Genomic DNA, 21,362 nt, shown 5'->3' with positions numbered 1-21,362 from the left:
AGTGACACGAACTTACCAGATGAGCTAATTTACTTCTATGCTCACTTCGAGGCAAGTAACACTGAAACATGCTTGCGAGCACCAGCCGTTCTGGACGACTGTGTGATCATGCTCTCTGTAGCGATGAGTAAGACCTTTGAACAGGTCAACATTCACAAGGCCGCAGGGCCAGACGGATTACCAGGACGCATGCGCTGACCAACCTGCAAGTGTCTTCACTGACGTTTTCAACCTGTCCCTGACTGAGTCTGTAATACCAACATGTTTCAAGCAGACCACCATAGTCCCTGTGCCCAAGAACACTAAGGTAACCTGCCTAAATGACTACCGACCCGTAGCACTCARGTCMGTAGCCATGAAGTGCTTTGAAAGGCTAGTCATGGKTCACATCAACACCATTAGCCCAGAAACCCTAGACCCACTCCAATTTGCCTACTGCCCCAACAGAGCCACAGATGATGCAATCTCTATTGCACTCAACACTGCCCTTTCCCACCTGGACAAAAGGAACACCTATGTGAGAATGCTATTCATTAACTACAGCTCAGCATTCAACACCATAGTACCCTCCAAGCTCTTCATTAAGCTTGAGGCCCTGGGTCTGAACCCCACCCTGTGCAACTGGTTTCTGGACATCCTGACGGGCCGCCCCCCAGGTGGTGAAGGTAGGAAACAACACCTCCGCTTCGCTAATCCTCAACACAAGGGTGCATGCTCAGCCCCCTCCTGTACTCCCTGTTCACCCATGACTGCGTGGCCACGCATGACTCCAACTTAAACATCAAGCTTGCAGACGACAACAGTAGTAGGCTTGATTACTAACAACGACGAGACGGCCTACAGGGAGGTGGTTAGGGCTCTGGGAGTGTGGTACTAGGAAAATAACCTCTCACTCAATGTCAACAAAACGAAGGAGATGATTGTGGACTTCAGGAAACAGCAGAGGGAGCACCCCCCTTTCCACATCGACGGGACAGCAGTGGAGAAGGTGGAAAGTTTTAAGTTCCTCGGCGTACCCATCACTACCTGCCCTCCAGGACAACTACAGCACCCGATGTCACAGGAAGGCCAAAAAGATCAAGGACACCAACCACCCAAACCACTCCCTGTTCAACCCGCTATCATCCAGAAGACGAGGTCAGTATTGGGGCATCAAAGCTGAGACAGATGCTGTTTTTCAATCTTAAGACCATCAGACTTAAATAGCCATCACAGAGGCTGCTGCTGTGTGTGTGTGTGTGTGTGTGTATATATATTTAAGACTCAATCACTGGCCACTTTAATAAATGGAACACTAGTCACTTTAATGTTTACATATTTTGCATTACTCATCTCATTTGTATATACTGTATTCTATTCTACTGTATTTTAGTCTATGCTCGCCCATATTTATATATTCTTAATTCCATTCCTTAGATTTCTGTGTATTGTTGTGAACTTGTTAGATATTACTGTTGGAGCTAGAAACAAGTATTTCGCTACACCCGCAATAATATCTGCTAAACATGTGTATGTGAACAATCAAATTTGACCTGATTTGATTTGAGAAGCTTTTTCTGCTCATGGTAAATTGCTGGGAACTTTTACTTCATCTCATGAAACATGAGAACAACACTTTACATGTTGTGTTTKTGTGTTTGTTCAGTGTGACTGTACTGGGTCTTTAATACTGTGTGTGTAGGCTAGGTAATACAGGCGGCCGGTGGTATCTTAATTGGGGAAGACGGGCTCTTCGTAATGGCTGGAACGGAATTCATGAAATGGTATTAAACAAACACAATTCTATTCGAGCCATTATTATGAGCTGTTCTCCCCTCAGCAGCCTCCTGTGCTAGGTATGATTCTGCTAACTTTAGTAAGTTATACTGTATGTTGGCCACATTTGTATCTAAAATAGGCAATGGTGTTTTCTGGTATTTATTATTWWTWTTTTTTTAGGAGCAAATGGATTACATGCAAATGACACTTGATTTTATGATACAGTATGTCTATATTGCTTAAGGAATGACTACTGTACATGAGAGCAAGATTAATGAAATTAATTTGTACATCAATTGACCAAGTGTTTCTAAATCAGAGGACAAGCCTTGGGACGAGTTATGGTTGCATTTCATCGTTCAGTACGTGGGCTTCTATACATCTAGGACCGAACGTCTAGCAACCTAAAGGCTGCGTGTTTGACAACTTTAGCATGTTAGCTAATTAGAAACTACCTAATACTTTTAGRTACTTTGCAACAACTTAGCATTTTAGCTAACCTTAACTCTTTACCCCAACTCCTAACCTTAACCCCAGCTAATGTTAGCCCCTTAGCTAACGTTAGTGTTAGCCACAACAAATTGGAATTTCTAACATATCATACATTGAGCAAAAATGTGTAAAATATTATACAAAATGGATGATGGACATCCACAAATGAATACATACCATACTAGTTTGAGTGTCCTGGATTTACATTTACCCTGTCTACACCAGAGTCCAGGCTATATCTACCTCAATTACCCCTTGCACATCTGGTATCCAGTGTATATTGTTACTCATTGTGTATTTATTCCTCATGTTATTATTTTTTAGTCTACACCTGTTGTTGATGAAGCATGTGACAAATACAATTTGAATGATTGATTGGGCCTTAGCAACATTGTCTGCACATGACAATCAATTAGTCCTTTCAGGAACATAGGTTTGTAACCCCATAGCAAGCATTGCATTGTAAACGTTGTTATTGTGCTGTGGCTCTGTTTAATTTGTTTGTATTATTTCGCCATGTAAAAAAACAACAACTGACTAATCCTTGAGGTTTGGTTAAACGTGTGCTTCTCCTTTAAGAATGAAATGGGAGCGTACTACTCTCAATTTGACCTCATTGACGTCACGAAGCGAGGAGTCTAGAACTAGTTCACCTGTCAGCCTGCCGCTTAATATCCTAATGACATTAGTTAGACAAGCTACAACTTTTCTTTGTTTGGTTTTTAAGTCCCATACCTTTTATCGACTGTTCAACGCGGAACGGCACTGGTAACGCACGCCGTAAAAAATGATTATGGAACCTTTAGCGAAACGTTATCTATTTTCATGGCTGTTTGTGGCTTTAAGTCTTCAGGTGTCGAGTTTACATTTTGCAGTAGCGACTTACTACACAGCCRACCTGAACGTGTCGTTTATTGATCCTGCAAACAACGAAACCATATCGCGACAAGGGGAAAGCGGACTAACAGTATATGGACAAGATTCTCCTAAAGTTACGGTGATGGGGGACGTTTATTTACCTGATCCGATTTACAGTTGCGAAAGTGATACTTTCTATGATGTGCCTAGTGGGTCGAAAGGGTGGATCGCCATAATTCAACGCGGCAACAGATGTACTTTTTCACAGAAGATCAATGTTGCAGCCAGTAAAGGAGCTGTTGCTGTTGTAATTTTCAATGGTCTTGGTACAGACAATACAGTCATCCAAATGTCGCACCCAGGTAACGTTATGTAGTTTGCAATTTACAGCAAGATGTGCTCAGTTTTTCTCAATTTCCATAGTGTGTAACTGCAGCCCGCAATTCGGGGCGTTCCTGCGAGACCCCCCCCCCCCTTTTTTTGAATGATGGGCAAAAGTGAAATAAGTGTTATGTCCGTGTCCTAAATAAAAGTATTATGTCACTGTCCTAAACAGGTGGGGCGAAGGACACTACCGATCGTCCCCACCTCACGCTAGCACAGCAGAGAGGTGTCTTGTTTTGCACGCTTTGTACGCTTTTGAATATTACAAGAGGAGGCTAGGATCTAACGTGTACTAGCTAGCTTGATAGTTAACGACACCGTGTGTTAGCTTGRTAGTTGGCTTGCTAGATCACTGTGTCGCCCCCGCTTGCTGTGTACCGGAGTCCTCCTTAAACTAGCTGGCTAAGCGGAAGGACACTGTCTACTGTGTACGGCTAGCTAGCTACTGTTATCGCCCCCGCCCCTTTTGTGGTGTTTATCCACAGCTGGCATCCAATGTTATTGTGCATTAACACTACCAACTGTAACTCCCGCCTCCGACCTGTCCTAACTGGAACGCCCAGAATTTTGGGCCGCAATTGCACCCTTCTTTCATTTAGGCTACCCCGGCCACTTAAATCACCCAGTAGCCTACTATATTATTGTATGAAAAAGCTCTCCTAGCTGAATGGTCAAGATAAGTTCATTTGTCGTCCTATAATTGTTAAATTCTAATGTTCTATGAATTACTTTTGAGTATACTTAATGTAGGCCAACATCTGGAAAGTATTTGCAAAATGTGTTCCCTCTGCTCAGCTCTAATTCTGAAGAACCCCACTTTAGGCCTACCTACACATGTCTCATGTGGCATAGCCTTCCATTCTGCCTGTTCTTTCATTCTTTATGCAGTTTAGACACTTAAGTGACATTGACTTGCTGAAAAACTATACTAATTGCCTCAGATTGTCCATTCCATGTGAGGGCGTAATGAAGATAGTTTAAAGTGAAAAGATAAGCCTTGTAATATTAAGTCATTGAGCTATGCCCTGACTCCATTAGCTAATTTAGGAAATATTTGTGTTGACATGAGTCACATGTTTTAAAAAAWATATATATTTCACCTTTATTTAACCAGGTAGGCCWGTTGAGAACAAGTTCTCATTTACAACTGTGACCTGGCTAAGATAAAGCAGTGTGACAAACAAAACTTAAACATGGTATAAACAAATGTACAGTCAATAACATAATAGAAAAATCTGTATAGAGTGTGTGCAAATGTAAGATTAGGGAGGTAAGGCAATAAATAGGCCATAGTGGTGAAATAATTACAATTTAGCATTAACACTGGAGTGATAGATGTGCAAGTAGAGATACCTGGGTGCAAAGGAACAAAATAKATAACATGGGGATGAGGTAGTTGGGTGGGCTATTTACAGATGGGCTGTGTACAGGTGCAGTAATCGGTAAGCTCCTTTGACAGCTGATGCTTAAAGTTAGTGYGGGAGATATGAGTCCATGTAATAGGGCTGGGAATATTTATATATTTCTTAATATCATTCTTTTAGATTTTTGTGTATTGTTAGATATTATTGCAATGTTAGAGCTAGGAACACAGGCATTCAGCTACATCTGCTAAACATGTGTATGCAACTAATAACATTTGATTTTAAGTGTCAGGGACCTCCTGATARGATATCACGATACTTAGGTGCTGATATGTATTGCGATTCAACGTTCCAAACATATTGCTCACCATATGTTTGCTGCAGAGGGACCATGAGAGAACTAGTTTTGATCCGTCATGGAAATAAAAGTGCTGAAAACAAATRGGCTCCCTATTTAAAATGATGCAGAACCATCTGTGAAGGAAAAATACTGGAGTTTTAATATTGCGATATTGTCGAAACGCTACAATATATCGTTAAAAAAAAAGTCCTGATATGTAACTATATTGATATTATCCCCCATCACTACCATGTAATGGATCCTTCTATTGTTCTATTTACTTTGCAGTAGATATGTTTTCACATTAAAGAACACCATGTTCTTACATTGCTTGTTAAATATTTGGAATAGACCGACACATTAGGCCTKGATACTGGAATTTCTTTGAGCACCTGATAGCATATTTAAGGCACAGCCTGTATTTATGTTTTCTCATACTTTGTTTCCCATCTGGTTACAGGAACAGGAGATATGGTTGCCATCATGATTAGTCACAGACGGGGCATGGAAATTGTTGAGCTGATCAGGCAAGGGATTCCAGTCTCGATGACCATTGAGGTGGGCAAGCAGCATGGTCCCTGGATGAGCCACTACTCGGTCTTCTTCGTCTCCATCTCCTTCTTCATGATAACAGCAGTAACTGTGGGCTACTTCATCTTCTACTCTGCCCGCCGCCTCAACGCTGTTCGTCTACAAAACCTTCAACAGGTCAGACTCCAGTATGTGAAACAATGATGACAATTATTTACCCTCTGTAAACCAGAACTTGACAAACCAGTTTTACACATTCCCACAATGCTTGACTTGGACTGAAATAGGTCCGGTACTCATTTTGTGTGCAGGTACTGTTTTTATTTAGGTGCAGGAACTGCAGTAGTTTTAAACCTATATTCTGTAATATGTGCAGGAACACGAGCAGTAGACAATTTGAGGTTCCGGTATTCAGCGCCGTTGAGCTCCTGCCCAAGTAAACTACTGCATTCCCATGATTGTTTTCACCAGTCATGTTCATCTCTATTGAATTGCCTCTAGGAGACAGGGAAATATAGTTGGTTTTGTGATTGTTAAGCAGGGAAGTTTTAATGTCTAAACCTGAACAGTCAACAGACTTGTCCCAAGYCGGCTAGTAAATACACATTTACTTGTTTGACAGTGACACCAATTAGTGGTTTATGCTGAAATAGAATGCTGCACCTATATCTCCGTTGATCAGTAGAACAATATGACTGGGGAAATTCCACTGGAAGTGTTTTTCTTTTCTACACTAAACATACAGTGAACTCAAAGTATTGGCACAGTGACACATTTTTTGTTGTTTTGGCTCTTTACTTCAGCACTTTGGATTTGAAATGCGTTAGAGGCATGAATACCATACCCCCCCCCCCCCCCCCCAAAAAAAATGCTAACCTCCCCTGTTATTGTAATGGTGAGAGGTTAGCATGTCTTGGGGGTAGGATATTTGTGCGTCTAACTTTCTCCCTCATCATTATTCACGATTCTTTCAGGACTATCCGTAATCATGGTATCATCCACATTAATGTACGAGTCTGAAACATGATATTCTTATTTACAATTACAAGTGACTCCAAAATGACACTACGTTATTTACCATTCATTTCTATTGGACACAAAATCTGAAACGCAACCAAAACAAACAGAAAATGCATTCAAGTTTGTACAGTTACAAACTTAATGTAGTTATTGCCTGCTAGGAATATGGGACCAAATACTTAACTTTTTACTACTTTAATACACAAGTGAATTTCTCTCAATACTTTTGGTCCCCTAAAATGGCGGGGGACTATGTATAAAAAGTGCAGTAATGTCTAAACTGTGATGAAAATACACTCAAAGCTGACAGTCTGCACTTCAGTCATTATATAATTTCAAATCCAAAGTGCTGGAGCCAAAACAACAAAAAAAWMTCTTAATGCTTTTGGAGCTCACTGTAATATTATGTCGTGTCAATACCAGAATTGTAATTTAGATACCGACACCAGGTTTAGTATCATGATGCTTGGGGGGTATACCTGGGTTATTTCATTATTATAATTTTTTTTAACCTTTATTTAACTAGGCATGTCAGTTAAGAACAAATTCTTATTTACAATGGCGGCCTACCAAAAGGTCTCCTGCAGGGATGGGGGCTGGGATTAAAAATATGAATAAATWAAATAAAAATATAGGACAAAACACACATCACGACAAGAGAACACAACACTACATAAAGTGAGACCTAAGATGACAACATGGCATGGCYGCACCACATGACAACACGGCATGGTAGCAACATGGCAGCAGCACAACATGGTAGCAGCATTTTCAATGCCATTTAAAAAAAAAGGAGACCTAAGCTGGATATAATTTGACACATCTTAAAATGTCTTAGTTATAAGCAGTGGTGTAGCACGCACCCACTAAAGTAAAARTGAAAAATGTGGCAAAGAAATAKAATTTGTCTTGAATACAAAGTGTTATTTATGTATTATTTCTTACACTGTTAGCCCAGGAAATCTTAAGTCTTATCACATACAGCCAGGAGGAAATATTGGATATAAGAGCAACGTCAACTTACCAACATTACGACCAGAAATACGACTTTCTCGAAGCGGATCCTCTGTTTGGACCACCACCCAGGACAATGGATCGGATCCCAGTAGGCGACCCAAAACAACGGCGATGGAGCGGTCTTCTGGTCAGGCTCCGTAGACYGGCACCCCCCCCACCGCTCCCGAGTATACTACTCGCCAATGTCCAGTCTCTTGACGACAAGTACAGCCACCCGGTTTCTTCACGCATCGCGCCGACAGAAACAAACATCTCTCTGGTAAGAAGAAGGGCGGGGGTGTATGCCTTATGATTAACGAGTCGTGGTGTGATCATAACAACATACAGGAACTCAAATTATTTTGTTCACCTGACCTAGAATTCCTTACGATCAAATGCCGACCGCATTATCTACCAAGAGAATTCTCTTCGATTATAGTCACAGCCGTGTATATCCCCCCCAAGCAGACACCTCGACGGCCCTGAAAGAACTTCATTGGACTCGATGTAAACTGGAACCACATATCCTGGGGCTGCATTTATTGTAGCTGGGGATTTTAATAAGGCTCAATACATTTTATCAGCATATCGAATGCGCGACCCGGGCTGGCAACACTCTGTATCATTGCTACTCTAATTTTCTCGACGCATACAAAGCCCTCCCTCGCCCTACCTTTGGCAAATCTGACCACGACTCCATTTTGTTGCTCCCAGCCTATAGACAGAAACTGAAACAGGAAACGCCCGTGCTCAGGTTTATTCAACGCTGGTCCGACCAATCTGATTCCATGCTTCAAGATTGCTTCGATCACGTGGACTGGGATATGTTCCGGACAATAACGTTCACGTATACGCTGATTCGGTGAGCGAGTTTATTTGCAAGTGCATCGGTGATGTGTGGTACCCACTGTGAATATTAAATCCTTCCCCAACCAGAAACCGTGGATTGATGGCAGCATTCGTGCAAAACTGAAAGCGTGAACCACTGCTTTTAATCATGGCAAGGCGACCGGAAACATGACCAAATACAAACAGTGTAGCTATTCCCTCCGTAAGGCAATCAAACAAGCTAAGCGTCAGTATAGAGACAAAGTAGAGTCGCAATTCAACGGCTCAAACACAAGTCGTATGTGGCAGGGTCTACAGTCAATCACGGACTACAAAAATAAAACCAGCCCTGTCACGGACACCGATTTCTTGCTCCCAGACAAATTAAACAACTTCTTTGCTCGCTTTGAGGACAATACACTGCCACTGACACGGCCCGCTACCAAAATCTGCGGCCTCTCCTTCACCGCAGCCAACGTGAGTCAAAAATTTAACGGTTAACCCTCGCAAGGCTGCGCCCAGACGGCATCCCCAGCCGCGTCCTCAGAGCATGCGCAGACCAGCTGGCTGGTGTGTTTAACGGACATATTTAATTCAATCCCTATCCCAGTCTGCTGTTTCCCACATGCTTCAAGAGGGCCACCATTGTTCCTGTTCCAAGAAAGCTAACTGAGCTAAACGACTATCGCCCCGCAGCACTCACTTTCCGTCATCATGAAGTGCGTTTGAGAGACTAGTCAAGGACCATATTACCTCCACCTAGACCCACCTCCAATTTGGCTTACCGCCCCAATAGGGTCACAGACGACGCAACCACAATGCACACTGCCCTAACCCATCTGGACTAGAGGAATACCTATGTAAGAATGTACTTCATTGATTACCGCTCAGCATTTAACACCATAGTACCCTCCAAACTCGTCATTAAGCTCGAGACCCTGGTTCTCGACCCCGCCCTGTGCAACTGGGTCCTGGACTTTCTGACGGGCCTCCCCCAGGTGGTGAGGGTAGGAAACAACATCTCCACCCCACTGATCCTCAACACTGAGGCCCCACAAGAGTGTGTTCTCAGCCCTCTCCTGTACTCCCTGTTCACCCATGACTGCGTGGCCATGCACGCCTCCAACTCAATCATCAAGTTTGCAGACCACACTACAGTGGTAGGCTTGATTACCAACAACGACGTGACGGCCTACAGGGAGGAGGTGAGGGCCCTCGGAGTGTGGTGTTAGGAAAATAACCTCTCACTCAACATCAACAAAACAAAGGAGATGATCGTGGACTTCAGGAAACAGCAGAGGGAGCACCCCCCTATCCACATCGACGGGACAGCAGTGGAGAAGGTGGAAAGTTTTAAGTTCCTCGGCATACACATCACTGATAAACTGAAATAGTCCAGCCACACAGACAGCGTGGTGAAGAAGGCGCAGCAGCGCTTCTTCAACCTCAGGAGGCTGAAGAAATGTGGCTTGTCACCCAAAACACTCACATACTTTTACAGATGCACAATCGAGAGCATCGTGTCGGGCTGGATCACCGCCTGGTACGGCAACTGCTCCGCCCACAAGCGCAAGGCTCTCCAGAGGGTAGTGAGGTCTGCACAACGCATTACCGGTGGCAAACTACCTGCCCTCTAGGACACCTACACCACCCGATGTCACAGGAAGGCCAAAAAGATCATCAAGGACAACAACCACCCGAGCCATCACTCGAGCTATCATCCAGAAGGCGAGGTCAGTACAGGTGCATCAAAGCGGGGACGGAGAGACTGAAAAACAGCTTCTATCAGACTGTTAAACAGCCATCACTAACATTGAGTGGCTTCTGCCAACATGGACTCAATCTCTAGCCACTTTTATAATTAACATTTAGATGTAATAAATGTATCACTAGTCACTTAAACAATGCCACTTTACATAATGTTTACATATACCCTACATTTCTCATATGTATATACTGTACTCTACTGCATCTTGCCTATGCCGTTCGGCCATCACTCATCCATATATTTATATGTATATATTCTTATTCATTCCTTTACACTTGTGTGTGTATAAGGTAGTTGTTGTGAAATTGTTAGATTACTTGTTAGATATTACTGCACGGTCGGAACTAGAAGCACAAGCATTTCACTAGACTCACATTATCATCTGCTAACCATGTGCATGTGTCCAATAAAATTTGATTTGATTTATGTTTTTGTCAAATCCAACACATCGCTGAGTACCACTCTTCATATTTTGAAGCATGGTGGTGGCTGCATCATGTTATAGGTATGCTTGTCATTGGCAAGGAATAAAAATGAAATTGAATAGAGCTAAGCACAGGCAAAATCCCAGAGGAAAACGTGGTTGTCTGCTTTCCAACAGACACTTGGATACACATTGATCTTTCAGCAGGACAATAACCTTAAACACAAGGCCAAATAAACATTGGAGTTGCTTGAAAATCGTCTTGGAAAAACTATGGCAAGGCTTGAAAATTGCTGTCTAGCAATGATCAACAACCAGCTTGACAGAGCTTGAAGAASTGTAATAGCATCCCCAAACCAGCACAATACAAACACGCTTGACCGTTGGTATGAGGTTCTTACTGTTGAATGCAGTGATTGGTTTTCACCAGGCATATTTTTTAAATGATTTTAGTCATTATTCTTTAACATTGTATTTAACTAGGCAAGTCAGTTAACTTCTTATGGATCATTGGGACACTACCGTTCCACCTGGCCAACATCCGGTGAAATTCAAATGACAGAAATCGTAATATTAAACATTCATGGAAATACAAGTGTCATACATCATTTAAAAGCTTAATTTCTTGTAAATCCAGCCACGTTGTCAGATTTCAAAAAGGCTTTACGGCGAAAGCACACCATGCGATTATCTGAGGACAGCACCCCGCACACAAAAGCATAACATGCATTTTCCAACCAAGCAGAGGCGTCACGAAAGTCAGAAATAACGATAAAATGAATCACTTACCTTAGATCTTCATCTGGTTGCAATCACAAGGGTCCCAGCTACATAACAAATTGTCCGTTTGTTCGATAAAGTCCTTCTTTACATCCCAACAAAGTCAGTTTCATTGGCGTGCTAGACTAAGTAATCCACCGGTTTCCCTCGTTCAAAATGCATACAAATGAATCCCGTAAGTTACCGATAAACTAATTCAAAACATATCAAACAACGTTCCTAATCAATCCTCAGGTACCCTAATATGTAAATAAATTATCAAATGTAAGACGGAGAATCCCGGAGACCATTACCGGAGATAAATAACGAAGTACGCGCACTCACCGGAACACGCAACAAACACTACAGCCAAAATGCGAGCCACTTACTAAAACTACAAATTCTGGCTCATTTTTCAAAAAACAAGCCTGAAACTCTTTCAAAAGACTGTTGACATCTAGCCGAAGCCATAGGAACTGCAATCTGGGAGGACTTCCATTTATATTCCCATTCCCAGCCATTGTAATCAGAAGTGAGCTGGGGGAAAAAAATTCTGGATGGATTGTCCTCGGGTTTTCAACTGCCATATCAGTTCTATTATACTCAGACATTATTTTAACAGTTTTGCAAACTTCAGTGTTTTCTTTCCAATACTACCAATTATATGCATATCCTAGCTTCTGGGCCTGAGTAACAGGCAGTTTACTTTGGGCACCTCGTTCATCCAAACTTCTGAATACTGCCCCCTAGCCCGAAGAAGTTAAGAACAAATTCTTATTTACAATGACGGCCTACCCCGGCCAAACCAGGACGACACTGGGCCAATTGTGCGCCGCCCTATGGGACTCCCAATCACGGCCGGATGTGATTCAGCCTCGAATCCAGGGACTGTAGTGATTTCTGACAGTTTACTTTGGGCACGCTTTTCATCCGGACGTCAAAATACCTCCCCCTTGCCCAAAGAGGTTAACTGACTTGCCTAGTTTAAGGTTACACACACACCACACTAAACAAAAAGTTATTTGTTGGCATTTATGTATGTCTCCATTACCAGTAAAACAGAATCAAAACCCATTTCTTTCACTTACTTGCTGTTTCGTTTGTTCAGTCGTTTCATTCTTAACCAGGATTTCTCATACTATGGAACGCCGTTTGGATCTTTGCGTGTCAAAGATGCACGTCAAATAACAATATGAATGACTGCACGTCACATAATAATTTAATGCGTTCATAAATTTTTTACATATTGGTAATTGGTGCCTAGCTAGATACCAAGCTAAAGCTAGCTACCCCAGAAGTTGTGGTCGAACAAATAATGCTTTATTACCAACGTGGTATTGTAAACACATCGTTCGTGGCCGGTGTTTGCTTGTTTAGACTTTTTTTTGTTGTACAGCTTTGACAGTGCTACTGATAGTAGTGGTGGTGCTTGGCTTGCACATGCAAATTCAGAACCCACAACATTCTATAATAGAACTGTGTTATTTGACATGTCAAATTCAAAGCTTATTTAATGTGTCAAATAGGTCAAATGACACTATCTTTTTTGAATCGCAAAGACCCAAACGGCGTTCCATAGTATGTTGTGAAGCTAATAGCAGTGATGCTATTACTGTGTAACTCCGGTTACGGCAACGTCTTAAAAATTGCGCACTTAGTAGTGTGTACCCGTACTCGACCAGTCGCCGAAAGCCAACATCACCCACGACGGAGAACGGTTGATTGTCCCCGGCAATGAATTACATTATCTTGGCGTTAATGGATTTCACCTTTTGAGTTGTCTCGCTGAAATGTTCTTACTCTTTCATATGAATGCTCAATTTGTTGACTACTTAATCCACACAGCAGACATTTTGGGCTAGGTTAGGAATGCTGTGTTGCACATGTAGCGCAAAATTTTACGTGCAGTCATTACATTATACAGGTATGCATGTCAGCTTTGACATCCGTTTTGCATGTCGGCATTAAACTGGACATCGAGCCGATACTGATGTTGGCATTTTTAGCTAATATCATCCAATTCCGATATCTTCACCGATATATCGTGCCTCCCTAGTATTGACTGACCTTAATGTCTTAAAGTAATGATGGACTGTTGTTTCTCTTTGCTTATTTCAGCTGTTCTTGCCATGCTATGGACTTGGTATTTTACCAAATAGGGCTATCTTCTGTATACCACCACTACATTGTCACAACACTGATTGACTCAAAGGCATTAAGAAGGAAAGAAATTCCACAAATTAATTTAACAAGGCACACCTATTAATTTGAAATGCATTCCAGGTTGACTATCTCATGAAGCTGGTTGAGAGAATGCCAAGAGTGTGCAAAGAGTTGCTATTTGAAGAATCTCAAATAAAAAATATATTTTGATTTAACACTTTTTTTGGTTTCTACAATTCCACAAGTGTTATTACATATAGTTTTGATGTCTTCACTATTATTCTGCAATGTAGAAAAATAGTAAAATAAAGAAACCCTTGAATGAGTAGGTGTTCTAAAACTTATATTTATAATTAAACTTATATATTTATACCCTCCACTGGGCGGATGGTATAACTCGTTGCACAACTCATTGCACATCAAGACAGCCAATACACCCCCCTTTTGAACAGTAACTCCGTACTGTTCAACATTACATAAACTTGGAAATTACTTTATAAATGAACAACAATAAAACATGACTTAACATTCACAGTTGATTAATATAGTTACACCTCCAAGACTTATGGCCTCTGGTCTATAATTACACTATGCACACTTATGTCCCTCTCCTGTCGGACAACTGATAATGACYTTTCAGCTGGAGCGTTTGACTTTCTCTGTTTCCTCCTTCGGGTTCCTAAGAGAGTGATGGCACAAGATTTGAAAAGCAAAAGAAACACACACAACACATGAGTATTAATAATGTGCTAAGATATGCAGAATTATATATGCAAAGAAAAACCGAAGTCTAACATGACGATTACCACGCTCTCTTCACCTGACTATTCCTTCGGGATAATTTTCTGCTGGGTTCCACAAAAATGAATGCCCTAAAACTCCATGCTTTCACCCAGTCTTCCCTGTTAGGCCACAGGTTACAAGAAGTGTTCCAGGCCAGGTCATTTTCACTTTGCTCCCCATCTCCTCCATGGCCACCCGATATACACAACTTTACCTTGTCCTGAGGTAAATCAGCACTGTATATATGTTTCAACATCAATGCCCTCAGAAGGTGATATCCCAACAATGCTACCAGGGTAACCCCTGCTACCATTAACACTGGTCATGATGCATACTTCAAAATACCTCTCATTGGCGCCCTATTCCTTTTCCATGCTGTTACTATAACATCCTTTACCACTACTACCGCTCCTTCATTACTGTCCCTACAGCGACTGCCGTGATAATAGCTATTGCATTGACTCTCCTGATCCTGATCTCCTATTTCTTTTGTGGTTCACTGATAGCTCAAAGACTGATTCTTTCAGATACTCCCTACCTGTCTCCCAATTCATACTTGGTTTTCTAGCCACCAACATCTCCAATTAAATCCTATGTTCTGCTACAGTAGGTACCTGTGGATAATACTTTCCTGTGCTAAGGTTAGGTACACCGCTCATCCCAAGGCCGATCTACACCCCACTCCTTTGTGCACACCCTCGTTACAGTGTAAACGTTGGGTCCCAACGGTTGATGAGCAGCCACCTTCTGACACTTTCCTGTTATCGTCCCTCGATCCCACTGCTGGCGGATAGGAATGAGGGAGAGGTGAGTGCCGTTGGAAGAGTATCCAACCTTCCAAAACTCTGAGTCACGTTTCTTAATCACACTCTGCAGGAGTACTACAGTGAACTTCCCTTCCTGTGATGTGGCCTCCTGTATACAGGGATCTGTGGCTAGTCTTTCAAGTTGTACCTTCGTTGAACTTCTCACTAAAAGTTGCCACAGATCTACGCCCCAGTCACATTATTTTCCGCTCTCCCAATTCCCTGTAACATCAACACCTTGGTTTTTGGGACTCCATAGAATATAGGTATATCGGTCCTGCCAGACTGCAACGTACACCCTTATGCAAACATTCTGTCCCAAATCATTCCATTTAACCCATAACACATTAGTCACTGCTGCTTGTCCACTTTTATATAGTTATAAACATACTAGAACATGCTCAAGTCAATTTCCAACAATCCCTCATCTGGAACAATGATCACTCATGTTCCAAGACACCTAGAAAACATATTGACTTTAATAGAGAAAATACATTTTTTTATAATTTCACACCACCCTTGAAGCGAATGAGATTGGGGCTAGAACCGTTCATCTGTTATGTTCTAGGCCAATAAGATGCTAGTCTCCATGCCAGTCTCTTTCATCCTCAAATGTCAAAGCAGAACACAGCCTATGAGCCTTGTACGTAATTAATTGTATTTTCCAGAAAGCCATATGTATTGGTGTGCTTTAACATTAGGATTCTGATGACATGGTACAACACAACCCCTACTATCAATGTCCCCATCATGATTAGCCCAAGCTACCATCTAGTGGGTTCTCTAATAACCTCCATCTTGGAGGATGTGAAAAGATTTGAGCAGTGCACCCTCCCCTCACTTTGTGCTCTCCTCACAGCTTAGGGGCAGCGCGCTCTCTTTCTCTCCTTCCAGATTTTTATCACTTAAACAATTGATAAATTATCAAACCCAAATTTAGACTCAATGAGAAGCACTAACGACTCAATCACTCAAATTCAAGACCAACTTAGCGCACACACCAACATGGTTAGAATGTACATTTACATGCAGGTAACCATATATAGAAAGTATGTACTACTTATATTACAGGTATTATGCATATTGTTATATTTGGTAGCACTTATTTGTTTTAACTTGGCCTCCAACCCCTTTCGATGTGTGGACTGGATGTGGGTGTGGCTAGGGCTACATAAGGGTTCTAATTAAAAAAACTCACAAAAGCTCTGACGAAGGCCGTGAGGCCGATACAAAAGTTCATTAAAGATCAGTGATACGATCAAGAGCAGTGTGCGGGTTCCTACTTTTTCCTCATCTTATCTGGCTGTTGCCATGCACCTGCAAAAAAGATAGTTCAGCTGTGTGAGTGCCTTTTGAATTTGACTTTACAAACAACAAGAGGGCTTCATTGGAGCCTAGACCTATATAAAATAACTTACGCCTCATAGCCTACCTCAGCCAGTTAACAGCCTAATAGAAGTAGGATTTATTTTATTAGGCCTACTTCCAATTGCAACTGGTCAAAAATGTAGCATCCTACATAAAACAATTTAAAGGAAGTCTGCACGTTCGAACTAAAACAATGTAACTAAAACGAAAGCGCACATTTGTAATTCCCAAACTCTAAAAGTAATTGGCAAGGTAGATGCAAATTGTGTGATATTGTMGTTAAAATAATGTAGCCCCTCATGCAAATGATTCCTATTAGCAGGACAATATACTTTTTATACCCGGCTACTGTTGTGAAAATCCCTCAACTTGCAATGTATTCGATGCTTAAGTACTCTAAAGCGTTACATTTCTAACTCAAAACAGCTGTACAGTGTTTCTTCATCAACATCTTTATGCTTTCGTAAATAAAATAACGTTAGAAAAGGACATTCAAATGTGGCTGTTTATTTCACTTAATCTCCATTTGGGTATTGGTTAGACAAGAATTAGAAAATTAGGGTGCAGAAATGTTATGCTCTTAGTGTAATATTTATTTAACTAGGCAAGTCAGTTATGAACAAATTCTTATTTACAAGGACAGCCTACTCCTAACTCCCCAACAGGGATTTGTACCCCGGTCTCCCGCGTGCCCCGCATTCTGTAGTACAGACATGGCCTGCTCTCCCTTATGTAAGGAATTAGGCACTTTCCCATGTTTACTACAGTATGTATTGTAGACTGCACAGTAGCCTAATAAACAAACACATTTCATTAATAAAATAATGCTAAAAAATATTCTATCAAAGTGGTGTTGATTTAGTTATGGATCCATAACGAATTACTATGGGAATAAATATAATTGATTTACAGAAATATTGGAACAAAGTTGTCTAATGAAGGCAAACAATTTAGAATCCTCCAATCCTGTAGCCTACTCCCGACCGTCATGTTGTACATCGCCATATTTTTCCATTCCATCTTAACGGAAACCCTGACAGGCTGACCACAACGCTCGCGTCGCAAAATACTTTTAGAAATCTATGTTATTCAATTATTGCACCCACACTGCTCGCGCGCACCAACGAGTGTCTGCGTTGCCAAGAGTTCAAATAGAAATCAGTTCTATTTCTGAAGCAGATCGCGCTGCAAGTCCAGCCTCTCCCATCTCCTAATTGGTTATACCCACGTGGGTGACCTAAAAAACGAAGGAGGTCAGTGGCGGTAATGCACCTAATTTATGAAAGTTGCCAATCACAATATAAAGTCAAGAGAAGAAAAGGCCTGGAGGGAAGAGAGATGACTGGAAACGATTCGGTTGGCCGTTTTATTTGTGGATTAATTGGCAGAGTAGAGGACCTTGTGCATTTCAGGTAAAAAAACTCCATGTTTAAATCCCAGGACAAATTAGCTAGCAAGTGCAAGCTCACTAGCTAAATTGCCATAAATGTTTAATGCTTTTCGACCTGTCCCCAAATTAATATAATTGGTTCAGAGTTTGTTTTGATATTTTAACCTGCGTGTCGTGATCGCGTTTGATGTGGGGGGACAAAATACATTTATGCACGCACGCAGCCGATTTGGGTTCCGTGTGAGGTTTTCGTTTTTTTTATTTTTTTTTATAGAATATTAATATTAATTAAGCCAAATTTCTTAATCATTCCCATATACTATGTTATTACAAAAATGGTTTTCAATTCTCTGGTAATGCCAATACGGAATACTATCAAATGCTTCTCAAAGATGCCCTCTGGTGGTCAAACTAGCAATAACAGAAAGAATTGCAGAATTAAATGACGTGCCACAGAATGCTGCGGCAGCACGCAACTTTTAAAGGAGGAACCACTAGGTATTCCTTTTGTCCAGATGGGATACGGCAGTGTGATGGTGATTGCGTCGTCTGTGGACCTGTTGGGGTGGTATACAAACTGAAGTGGGTCTAGGGTGGCCGCTAAGGTGATTCTTGTCTAGTCTCTCAAAGCACTTCATGATGACAGAAGTGAGTGCTACGGGGCGGTAGTAATTTAGTTCAGTTATCTTTGCTGCTTTGGGTACAGGAACAATGGTAGCCATCTTGAAGCATATGGGGACAACAGACTGGGATAGGGAGCAACTGAATATGTCCATAAACACACCAGCCAGCTCGCCTGCGCATACTTTGAGGACGCGGCTAGGGAGGCGATCTCGGCCAGCAGCCTTGCGAGGGTTAACACGTTTAAATGTTTTCCTCACGTCAGCCACGGAGAAGGGGGGGGGGGTGGCGCAGTCCTTGTTAGCGGGCCGCAACGGTGGCAATGTGTTATCCTCAAAGCAGGCAAAGAAGGTGTTTAGTTTGTCTGGAAGTGTGACAACGGTGTCTGACGTGAATGGTTTTCTTTTGTAGTCCGTGATTTCCTGTAGACCCTGCCACATACGTCTCATGTCTGAGCTGTTGAATTGCGACTCCACCTTGTCCCTGTACTGGCATTTTGCTTGTTTGATTGCCTTGCGGAGAGGAATAACTACACTGTTTACATTGTCATATTCCCAGACCTCTTTCCATGGTTAAATGCAGTGGCTCGTACTTTCGGTTTTGTGCAAATGCCACCATACATCCACTGTTTCTGGTTAGGGTAGGTTTTAATAGTCACAGTGGGTACAACATCTCCAGTGCACTTTTTTTATAAATGCACTCACCGAGTCAGCGTATAGGTCGATGTTCTCTGAGGCTGACCGGAACACATTGCAGTTCGCATGTTCAAAACAATCTTGAAGCTTGGCTTCCTATTTGTCGGACCAGCGTTTAATGGTTCTCGTCACTGGTACATCCTGTTTGACTTTCTGCCTATAAGACGGTAGGWGCAAGATGGCGTCGTGGTCGGATTTGCCGAAGGAAGGGCGTTGTCTGCATCGTGGACGTTAGAGTAGCAGTGGTCGAGGATATTGCCCATACGCGTAGCGCAATCAATATGCTGGTAGAATATAGGTAGCCTTGTTCTCAAATTTGCTCTTTTAAAATCCCCAGCTACAATAAATGCAGCCTCAGGATATATGGTTTCCAGTTTGCATGTAGTCCAGTGAAGTTTCTTGTTGGCCGTCTTGGTGTCTGCTTGAGGGGGAATGTACACAGCTGTGACTATAACTGACGAGAATTCTGTTGGTAGGTAAAATGGCCGGCATTTGATTGCAAGGAATTCTAGGTCTGGTGAGCAGAAGGACTTGAGTTCCTGTATGTTGTTATGATTACACCATGAGTTGTTTTATAATCCATTCCACTGGCATTTCGCATAGATTCTTCCAACCCCAAAATTGGTTCCACACCCATCGCCATGTAACAATATCCCGGTATTGTTACTGGTCCTATGGTCAGAGACATGGGTAGTAGTCATATGGCTTTTGATTCTGCCCCTGTTACCCTGCTGAATTGTAGTACTTTTCCCTGTCATAAATTTTGCTTATTTCGAGCTCCCTTGCCCCGCTACACTCACTCTTCCAATGACCAACGACACCACATTTAAAACAATGCTCTGACGCTCTGCACCTGGGGATAGATTCACTGCTCTTTCCTCATTTCTTTCTTACCTTGGCTGTTAAAACCACTGTTAGTGACTTTCACTGTGGCTTTATTAATTAACCACACGCACGGCTACGAAGCGAGCAGAATTAGATTCCACTCTCAAAGCCATCCCAATGAAAATGTTGGTCCACTACCCCCTCAATAGCTGTTTTAATAACAGATTTCAAACCTGCCATCAAAGCAGATGTACAGTGCATTCAAAAAGTATTCATACCCCTTCTCTTTTTCCACATTTTGTTACATTAGTTTTATTCTAAAATTGATTAATTTTAATTACTTATTTACATAAGTATTCAGACCCTTTGCTATGAGACTTGAAATTGAACTCAGGTGCGTCCTGTTTTCATTGATCTTTCTTGTTTCTACAACTTGATTGGAGTCCCTCTGGTAAATTCAATTGATTTGACATGATTTGGAAAGTCACACACCTGTTTATATAAGATCACACAGTTGACAGTCCATGTCAGGTCAAAACCAAGCCATGAGGTCGAAGGAATTGTCAGTAGAGCTCTGAGACAAAACATTTCTGCAGCATTGAAGGTCCCCAAGAAGATGGTGGCCTCCATCATTTTAAAATGGAAGAAGTTTAGAACCACTGACTCTTCCTAGAGCTGGCCAAACTGAGCAATCGGGGGAGAAGGGCCTTGGTCACGGAGGTGACCTGGAACCCGACGGCCCCTCTGTTGGAGCTCTAGAGTTCCTCTGTGGAGATGGAAGAACCTTTGTTGTGGTAATTTCCTGTATTACTCAATAAAGAGAGAGAGAGAGCCAACCACACACAAGTCAGAGTTATATTATAAATTCCATCTTTAATATATATATATAAAAGCTTCACCAAAGCCTTTTTTTTAACTCTCAGATCAATTCAGTGTCTATAAATGAATTCTCTGAGAGTTCTTACAAAACAATTCTTAGTTTCATTTATAGCCAAGATACACCCCTCTCAACTTACTAAGAATCCTTTACCCGAAAGAGGAGTATCCTATCGCTAGACAGCATCAGTTATAAATCATTGTTCAGTTTGGTCTCCCAAGACACGGTTTCAATCTCATTATTGGTACTTCACTGTCTACCAAAACATTACCTCATCCAATGGCATATATCAATTGTCAATGCTAGATACTC

At 41.8% G+C, this 21,362-nt stretch overlaps 1 protein-coding gene across 3 annotated transcripts in view; it reads left to right on the top strand.

Annotated features, from left to right (window-relative positions):
* Window positions 1-2,867: 2,867 nt before the first annotated feature.
* The window catches only part of LOC111951097 (E3 ubiquitin-protein ligase RNF128-like), a 34,145-nt gene continuing 15,650 nt past the window's right edge, over window positions 2,868-21,362 (top strand). For 2 of the 3 annotated variants that reach the window (XM_023969100.2, XM_023969102.2), the window contains exons 1-2: window positions 2,868-3,470; window positions 5,657-5,904. In XM_023969100.2, the coding sequence (XP_023824868.1) occupies window positions 3,038-3,470; window positions 5,657-5,904 (681 nt within the window). In that variant the 5' untranslated portion in view covers window positions 2,868-3,037. The remainder of the gene's footprint in view (window positions 3,471-5,656; window positions 5,905-21,362) is intronic. The other variant, XM_023969099.2, reaches the window with a different exon arrangement.

The sequence above is a fragment of the Salvelinus sp. IW2-2015 genome, linkage group LG23, assembly GCF_002910315.2.
Source record: "Salvelinus sp. IW2-2015 linkage group LG23, ASM291031v2, whole genome shotgun sequence".
Lineage (NCBI taxonomy): Eukaryota > Metazoa > Chordata > Actinopteri > Salmoniformes > Salmonidae > Salvelinus > Salvelinus sp. IW2-2015.
This window is presented reverse-complemented; position numbering and strand designations above follow the sequence as displayed.